Source organism: Nycticebus coucang, chromosome 11 (genome assembly GCF_027406575.1).
Source record: "Nycticebus coucang isolate mNycCou1 chromosome 11, mNycCou1.pri, whole genome shotgun sequence".
Classification (NCBI taxonomy): Eukaryota; Metazoa; Chordata; class Mammalia; order Primates; family Lorisidae; genus Nycticebus; species Nycticebus coucang.
Window position 1 is genome coordinate 950,349 of NC_069790.1, and position 9,675 is coordinate 960,023.

The 9,675-nt window shown below is 46.3% G+C and overlaps 1 protein-coding gene across 7 annotated transcripts in view; it reads right to left on the minus strand.

Annotated features, from left to right (window-relative positions):
* VSTM2A (V-set and transmembrane domain containing 2A) overlaps positions 1-9,257 on the minus strand; it is a 28,219-nt gene extending 18,962 nt beyond the window's left edge. For 4 of the 7 annotated variants that reach the window (XM_053553904.1, XM_053553905.1, XM_053553907.1 and 1 more), the window contains exons 1-4: positions 8,259-8,788; positions 6,266-6,432; positions 5,241-5,297; positions 2,032-2,365 (exon numbers count right to left, since the gene is read on the minus strand). In XM_053553904.1, coding sequence (XP_053409879.1) covers positions 2,032-2,365; positions 5,241-5,297; positions 6,266-6,432; positions 8,259-8,337 — 637 coding nt within the window. In that variant the 5' untranslated portion in view covers positions 8,338-8,788. The other 3 variants (XM_053553902.1, XM_053553903.1, XM_053553906.1) reach the window with 3 other exon arrangements.
* Positions 9,258-9,675: the final 418 nt, after the last annotated feature.

Sequence of the window (9,675 nt, forward strand, 5' to 3'; positions counted from 1 at the left end):
AAAGTAATTAAAATATTCTAGAAATAGATAAAATACTTTATGCTTAGGATCTTTCATTTAGAATAGGTAATCTGTTTGATTTTATTCCACAGAATGGATTTATGATATTGAATTTGGAATAGTCTAGGTAGGCTAATAAATTTGGAGTTCTCATTAATTAGGTTGTAAATTGTCTGCTGAGGCTACTCTGTAATTTTACATGGAGTGTCTGGATTCTTCTTTCGATAGTGTGAAGGAAGAGGGGGCAGTGTCTCCAAAGAGATTAAATCTTTGTTAAATAATGGGTACAAAATTGTGACTAAGGTGTATATATGTGGATGGACACACATACACGTACTTTAGCTAACTTGGTTTTATCTTTTAATGTGGGAAATGAAAGAGATGATAAAAGAAGGCTAAGCCATCTATATACATCAGACTGACATAAACGTCCATAACCCAGGCACGCTGGGGTAGTTGCACATCGGCATTCAAAGGCAGTGCAAAGTCACAGAGACCCTGAGCCAAGGACCCTACAAATCTACAAACCACATACTTGAGGATGTAAAGCATTAGGGGAAACCTGTGTTTGCATATATTATTGCAAAAGCATAAGCCAGGACCTAAAGATATGTATGTATGTGTGTATATATACGCACACACATACATATATTGATACACATATCATTTTTAATATACGAGGGCTGTCCAGAAAGTCTTCCACCATATATGAAAAATAGAGACACACATGGTGGGACATTTTCCAGACAGCTCTTGTATGTATTAAATATATATCTTTTTTTTTTTTATTTTGCAGTTTTTGGCCAGGGGTGGGTTTAAACCCACCCCCTCGGGTATATAGGGCCAGCGCCTTACTCCTTTGAGTCTAATATATATCTTTGATCAGAATATCAGAGGAGCTCTCAGAAATCATCCTGATAAAGGGATCATATTTTTTTATTTAATGGCTAAAGAGACCTTTTATATTAACAGTATAATTTTCTATGACTCATAGAAAATCACCCTCTATGACCCATAGAAAATTATCAATCAATAATTCTTCAATGATAAAATGTAAAGGGAAAAACTTAAAGAAGGATAAATTGGATATTTTTGTGCTCCCTTCGTCTTATAGCATCATGTCAGGTTCCAGGCAGCTGCGGGGGTGTGTGTAGGGTACTGTTCATTCCAAGAAGCCTCTATCCCCAGTCAAGGTTAGAACTTCCACGAGCTTAATGATTGCATAAATAATGCTGTTCAAAATAGCTTTAGGACATTTATAACACACTCTTAGTAGTTTTGAAGGGTACCTTTGCATTGTGCACGTTAGGTAAGATCCCACCAAAAATCCTCCTTCCACTCACCCTCCTCTCCACAAAAAATGAGTGAGGTGACGGTTTTGTTAGTTTGATTTAAGCATTTGATAACATTGTATATCAAATCATCACATTGTACCCCATAAATGTACTCAGTTATGATTTAATAAAAATTAAGTGAAAAAAAAATAACAGCTTTAACTTGCACAGCTGCCTTACCAAGCACGCACCTAAGCGTCTGGCCTGGAGGCTGCTGCAGCTGGGGTTCCTCCTAAGGACCACAGCCCTCAGCCAACAGCCCTGCTTCCTTCCAGCTATGGGCCACTGACTGTGTAGGGCATGGCGTGTCTCTTTCATTTCCATTTTGATTAGGTGAAAGGCTCTTAATTTGGGTCATTATCGATACATAAATCTGCACAGGAAATGAACATCCATTGGTAATGTAACCGACAGTACATGATTTATTGTTCTTAGAATGTGTAAATACAGAAAGAAAAAAAAAAAAAGTCCAGCTCCTAGACCTCCTGGACAGGGAGCCTGGCCGGTGTCCAGCCGGCCGGACCCACGTCCTTGGAGCTGGCCAGCTCAACGTTCGGGGCCACACGTCTCGCGACTGTTTCCAGAGAACTGCTCTCCAGGGGTAAAACCCAGTATGTATAAATCTGCCTACACTACTTGACCTTTCTGTGGAGGGTTTGTGAGTGGTAAAATGAAAGGCTCAAAACGGGTTTCATACCTGATTGCGGACTTTGTTTGGGGATTTTGGCTACGGCGTGCGGGCTGGAGGTGGCGTGCGCGCGGCGGGTGGCGGGGCTGTGGATGCTGCCGGGGATCGCGGACACGTTCCTGCGGGGTTTCGCATCCTGCAGCCACATGGGCGAGGCCTCGAAGGCCTGCATCCTGCGGGCGTGGCTGTGGGCATTGACCTTCAGGTAGGCCTGGGCCTTGTGCTCCTGAAGCTCCCCGTAATTGGCATCTGTCACCCTGCATTCGTATAGGCCTTCATCCTTTTTCCTCACTTTGGAAATCTGAAGCTTGTGGGAGATGTCATTGCCTTGGACTTTCACTGTCTGAAAAAGTGTGGGTGAAAAAACAAAGGGCTGCATCAAATGGTTTTGCTACCATTCTTTACCCTGAGCCCACTAGTGCTGGGGAATGAAAAGGACTGAATGGCCACATAGCCACAGCCGAGGAGCTTTGGTTTCCTTGATGTTGAATTTGAAGGCCTGACTTCTCTTGTTCCCCTATGACTGGACTCACAGACCCAGGGGACTTCCATGCGGCCCTGCCTCCCAGTCTAGTAGCAGGTCCCATCTCTCCTCATGGGATGGCCTCTGTCTGGTTAACCCTGCTGAACACAGCACCAGCCACGGGGGCCACCTCCAGGGCCTTACAGCATCGCATCTTCTCTCTGGCTATACACACATTCCCCCAACGTTCTGGGAAATCACCAAGACATTTTGCTGATCCAAACAGCTTGAGTGGAGATGGCCTTTTATCCCCATGGTGGACGGCTACTGAAGACACTGTTAAAATAGCTGTATATTAAATATTTTTCTTCTCAATTTTTTGAGGCAGTCTCCCCACAGGTGTAGGGTGGCCCAGCTCAGGGTGTAGGTTAGTCCCTGAAGTCTCATGCCCAGACAGGAGAGGGATTGCATGCTACAGGAACTTGAGATGCCATCACCAAAACTCAGGTTTGATTTTCAAAACTGACGTTAGTTTTCTTATTTTTGTTTAATGAATGTTTATGCCAGGTTACTAGCATACGGACAGAATGAATGTTTGCATAAGACATTCAGGATGTAAAGATTTGGCTGATTTTGAAAGAGAAAGAAAAACTAAAGAGGCGGAAATTTACTTATTCTGCTCTGCTAGTGGCCATTGCACTTTCAAATGGCCATAACTAATTAAGAAAACCTGAGAAGTATCAATCTGTGTTTTATATATACAAAGATTCCCAACATTTGAGCAATTAGAGGATGTTTTTATCTGTATGTAAAATTATGAATAAATATATTAATACTGCAAAATAATGGAAATCAATAGTTTCACATATATTCTAGGTTAAATCTCCTAATAAAGTTTGAGGTAGTCAGAACATTTGCTATTATTATTATTTATAATTATCTCATTTCATAGTTGAGTAAACTGAAGTTTGGGGAGTTTGGGTCAGTAATTCTCAACATTGTACATTAGAATCGTCTGGGGAGTTAGTAAAAATTACACTCTCACTCTGATTAACGCAGAAACATTAAGTCTGCATCCAGTAGGTGGAGCTTATGTCAGTATTTTATAAAAGCTATTCTGAAGGGCCAGGCCTGTGGCTCAGTGAGTAGGGCGTCAGCCCCCTATACTAAAGGTGGTGGGTTCAAACCCGGCCCCAGCCAAATTGCAACAAAAAAATAGCGGGGTGTTGTGGCAGGTGCCTGTGGTCCCAGCTACTTGAGAGGCTGAGGCAAGAAAATTGCCTAAGCCCAAGAGTTGGAGGTTGCTGTGAGCTGTGACACCACGGGGCATTCTTCTGAGGGCAACAAAGTGAGACTTGGTTTCTCAATAAAAGAAGCTGTTCTGGAAAATCGAAGTTAATAGTTACTGGTTTAGGATGTATGTTCAAGGCAACACTGTGACTAAACTGGGGACAAACTTCCTTCTGCCTCCGTAGGTATCTAAAACTCTTTTCAACTCACTAGATTTTATGACTGTAGGTATAGGGAATAGACGGTGCTGTTAACAGTTCTGAATTTCTGGGTCAGGATGTGCAGGGCTGTTTCTGCTGGTCTTTAGATAATATGAGGCTGGGAAAGAGTGACAGACGGAGAGTCAACCAGCAGGTGTATGTGGAAATTAAATACTGCAGGAAAGCTCTGTTCATCAATTGATTTTTATCAATAGGCTTTTCTAACATTATCTGGAAACAAGTGTCTGTGATACAAGAATAATTGAAATTAAATATTCATAAAAAGTCAGTGATTTTTATAAGTTATAAATTGGAGTCTCATGTTTATATATTTTCTTCATTTGCCATTTCTTCCATGTTGAGATTATGCATTTAGGTCACAGATTTGATTCTGTATTCAATGTACTGGTACTTTTAATTATGATGTAACCTCAACTTTGTACCATTTGATGGTGTTGTGCAAGCCCTCCAATTAATTTCCTTTTAAAATGTCATTGGGTTTTTATTTTCCCAGAAACAAATAATAATAATACCTTTATGCTAAAACAATTTCCTCCTTTTTAATCATATAACTATTTCATTTTAGTAATGAAAAACTTGTTTTTCATTTATCAAATCAAGCAATATTATTAATACTTGGTGATTCTACATAGCTTGTGGCTTCATTTAAGATAGAGCAAAAAAGGTTTTCATTTTTTTATTTTATAGACAATTATTCAAAGTAATAACCAATAGAGGAGAACTACAAATTTGCATTTTCAATAGGTCAACCTCCTCCAATAATGGTTTTATATTTTATATAAGCTTTTGGTTTTATATTTATATGATTTTCGAACACCAGCATTGGAAATATTGGACATTGTGAACATTATAAATGACATGCAAAATTGAGTTTTTATGTCTTTACAATTTCAACATCCTGTTGGATGTCAAATATTTTTCCTACATTAGCGTTTTACTTCCCAGTAATGGATATCTATTTCCATAATAGATATTAGCACCTCAGAGCTTTATGTGACTGCTAATAGTGCATGAATAAAAAGTGTCACACAAACGCTTTTTAGAACAAAATGATCCTCTAGTTAATTGTTGAGACGTTGACGTGGTTAAAATGCATAATTTTATGTATGGACTCTAAATTTGCTTCCATTTTTATGTACCGAGTGAGGTAAGAGTCAACTGGCGCTCATCCTGCCTTGGCAAAGTCGACTGTTCCCGGGACAGGGAATTGCGGGGCTCTGCTGGGCCCGCGCGGGGACACTCACGCTGATCTTGGTGCCGTCGCTGTCCGGGTCCCGGTCGCGGTCGGGTAAGAGCTCCACCTGCGGGGCGAGGACGCACCGGCTAAGCCTCGCGCTCCGCGTGCCGCGCCCTCCGCGCGCCGCCCAGCCCCGGGAAGGGGGCGCGCGGCCTGCCCCTGTCCCGCCGCTGCCCCGCAGCCCCTCCCCTCTCGCTGCCCCGGTTCCGCAGCCCCTCCCCCTCGCCGCGCGCGGGCTGCACCCCCGAGACCCGAGTCCCCGGGAGAGCAGGGACAGAAGCGAGGGTGGGCGCCGACGCGAACGTGGGGACAGTTTTCCCGGCCAGTCTCTGCGTGGCCTCGGGGTCGAGTCTGCAGACTCTCCTCTGCTCTAAGACTCGCTCGCCGCCTCTTGGCTCAGCTCTCCGGCTTCTCCGCTACTCTGCTTCCATCTTCCCTCCTTTCTCCCCCCTACCCATCCCCTGCTCAGTCCTCTTGAGTCCTCAGCCGAGTGCCTGCTGCCTGCTCTCGCCTCTTCCTTTCCCTTCCTCCCTTCTCCCCTTCCTTCCGCTCTTCATCTTCCTTCCCTCCTCTCTTCCGTCCCTCATCCCTCTGCCCCTCCCCACTTCTGTTAAAGGCTCGATCCGAACTGGGACAGGGGGCGGTGGCGGGTCGGAGCTGGAGACCTCCCCACAGGGTCCCAGGTGGTTCCTCCTCTGCCCTCCACGACCCGGGAAAGGGGACAGCGACTGTCCTGGGATATGTCAACACTGTAGTGCCACCAAGGACATCTTAATAAAAAGCAATACTCAGAGGAGGAGGTTATTCTCAGTTTTAACCGGAAAAGACGCAACATCGTGATTTCCTCTTTGGGTTTCACTTAGCGTCACCTGGACAAATTCCAGTATCCCTGGGGGTTGCTCACCCCAGAGGAGGTGCGCAGACCCCCGGGGAGCTCAGGCGCCATCCCCAGCCCTAGGCCCTGGCTGGACACGCAGAGGACTAGGCGAGAGAAGGGCAGAGGGGACCTGGCGGGCTGCGCGGCTCAGCTACCTGCGCGCCGGCCACCTCGGTACCCGGCTCAACGTCCTCTGGTCCCCGCAGGAACCACCACTGGATTTCCAGATACACGGAGGCGGAGCCACTCTGGAAAGCGCAGGACATCTCCACATTCTGCCCTTCGGTCGCCGTCACGTTCCGTGGAAACTCCGTAAATTTTGCTGCAAAACAGAAACGCAATCTTTTGGAATACATACTCCATGGCTCCTTCCATCATCTGTTTCCTTGAGAGCTTACTAAATTTTTCTTGGACTTAAAAAAAAAAACCCAACACCCAAACCCCTCCATCAGTGACATTCCTGACTTCGGCTCGCTCCCCAAGCGCGCCCTCCCCCCCCCCTTTTTGGCCTCTCTCCTTTGTTTTTTGGTATCTTGCCTAAATCACGCTGTAGTTGATCAAGTCCGGATCATGGAAAGGTTAACAAGCCTGCCAATGACTCTCCCTGTTAGCCAAGCTGCCGACAGTTGGAGCTAAATACCTTTTGTCAGACTGCAGTATTCCACAAAACTTACTGAGAAATTCAGGGAGGTACAATTTAGACAATCTGTCAAGTTGATACGAGGACAGCCTCTTGCCTCTAAGTTTCTGACCAATCTGTGACTAACTGGATGTTTCATGTAACCAAGTGGATCACGATGACCTGCCACAATGCAGATCCTGATAGATCACAACAGTCATTGCCAACAGCAGGGACACGAGCCTACAGCAGCGAAACAAGTTGCACACTTTGTAAGCTGTGTATATTTCTTTCTTTCCAAATTAACCTTTATTTGTTCTCAAGTCATTATTGTTAATTGCCCTACAGCTTGAGATGTAAGGATCCAGGCTTGTTCGGACTGAAAATTATTTTGAAGTCTCCATGGAGATTCCCTCCACCCAGAATTTTCATGACCAACCTTCACACTGATAGTTTGCAAGATGCATGGGGCCATGGGAAAACTCAGAAAACTAAAATGTTTCTTTCCTTCGCATGGCGTTTCTTGAGTGTGGAGTGCTCTAATCTTGTCAACAACATGGTTGTCCTGATCTTGTCTAATGGGCACTTTGCAAACAGCTGATAGCCTCCTGAAAGTAGCCCTGGAAAAATCTGTGGCTGATGGGAGTGCCCAGTCACAGTGCATACTCAAGGAAAGGGAGATGGTGGGGACTGCAGGACTGATTGAGGGTGGGTGCACTACCCCCCCTCTTTTTAAACAGGGGGCTCCTCAATGTTTCTTTTCAAAATTTTATGAAATCCCAAAATGATCTCTCATGAAATGAATCGGCATGAATACTTAAAGTGAGGCTATGCGGAAAGCATTGGGGTCTGAGAAGGAATTTTCTGTTCGTGCTGGAGGGAAGAGGATGGCATTTCAGCTTTCAGAAGTGATGCATTCTTTTGGCAGCAGAGATGTGATCTGTTCATGGTGCTGAAACGACCACTGCAGCCTGAGAGTCCTGAACAATTGGATTCAGCAGGCTGCTGCTGCTTGTAATGCAAGTCGTGCATTTTTATGGGTCCTGAGAGGAGTCCGTCCTTTGATAAACACACGTACAAATGAAGTCACACGGACCCAGAAAAGAGAAACTCTACACCCAGTCTGCCTACAGGAGGAAAGAGGACTGGCCAGGGAAAGGCCCCCACGTCCAGCTCTGTTTGTTTGTGATGATTATGTATGCATGAGTGGTCACCCTGTGCGTGCACGCGGAAAGCAAGCACACACACACACACACACACACACACACCCCTGTGTCTGTGCTCACCGAGGAGCCCACCTCATTGTCAGGCACCAAGTAGATTTTCTCTCAAACCTAGCTTGCTGACAGTTTAATAAACTTTAAAGAAAAATGCCAAACAGAGCACCATTCAACCATCTAAACCCGCTCGTACTTGCTGGGAACCTTATTACATCTGCCTGTCCATTCTTTAAATGTAGGGATTGCACACACGCACACACACGCAGCCCCCGCGAGCAAATGCATGCTTGCCATGGTACACAGACTTACCTTGAGAAGAAAGCCCTTGTTGTACATACAACGCGGAAAAGAAAACAAATCCAACATACGCCAAAAAGATCCCCATCATTCCAAAAAAAGGGCGGGGGTCACATCAATATATCCAACAGCCAAAAATCCCTAAAAGAGAAGAACGCAAACGAATCAGAAGGCTCTGTCTCAGAGGCCTGGGCAGGACACCCACACCGCACGCATCCTGCTGCTGGCGGGGCGAGGACTGGCCGTAGGGAGAGCGGTGGCGATTCGCCGAGGTTAGACCAGCTGGCTCAGGTTCAGCGCGGCTTCCAGTCCAGACCCAGGCTCGCGTCTCCGCCGGGCCGCCTGCTCGCAGCTACCTGGCAGCTGGTCCAGCGTCAGCCCGCCGCTCCGGCTTGCGTGATCACTGCCCTCCCCGAACGCCGAGCCGCTGGGGAAGTGGGGAGTGGGCAAGGGGCGGGCGCCGGGACTTCGCCGCTGCCGCGCCGCAACTTTTCCCTCTAATGGCTGCGATGATGCCTTTAACCCTGTGCGCGCCGGGCGGCTGCGCACCTGCCGCGAGCTGGGGCAGCGCGGCGCGCTGTGGGCACCGGGTTCCGCGGCTCCGTCTAGCTTTGCTTTCTGGAGAGCAGCGACAGCTATGCTTTCCCAGTTTGCTTTTCTCCCCCATGGGTTGGGTCTTTCTGGTCTCGGCGGATCAGATCGGGGGCTGCTTAGAAGGAAGGTGCAGCCGGGAGACTGCGGCGCTTGCGGGGGGCCGGGAGGGAGGACGCAGGGGGGACCCCAGCATAGCGCACGGCCAGGAGAGGACCGGACGGGCCGAGAGACGCCTGGCGGCGCGCTGGAAGGCGTCTCAGGGAAAGGCTGCCTAACCAGCTATTAACTGTTCTAACCAGAACGATCACACGCTATTATTTCACGAGAATTTATCGCTGCGCGGCCGCCAGAGGAAGACGAGAGGCTGGCTCACCATCTCCCTCCAGCTGGCAACCCGGGAAGACGGAAAGTACAGAAAGTCGCCTACCGAGAGAATATTCTGGAAATAAAAGCCCACCATACTATGTTTACTTTTATGATTATTTTAAAATTATGTATCTCCTGCCTTCTTTTCATCTGACGTGTATTTTGGAGTGGAGGAGGGGCTTTCAATATCATTCCAGTCTTCATGACATGATATGTTTTTGTTGAGTAGATTTGCTTTTCCTTAGAACAACACAATAATTATGTAATGTTTCTTGGGATTTGTATGAGTAAGGAATATTATTGTAGGCACAAAAAATTCACAGTAAGTTTTAGAATGTGGAACACATCTACTCGGTGAAGGTTTGAAATGTACGTTCCACTTTTTATTCAGAACTGAATAGCAAGATACATCACGTTAAAAACTATTTGCTTTTGTGAAATCTAACTATTATTCAGTGTATTTAAGTCT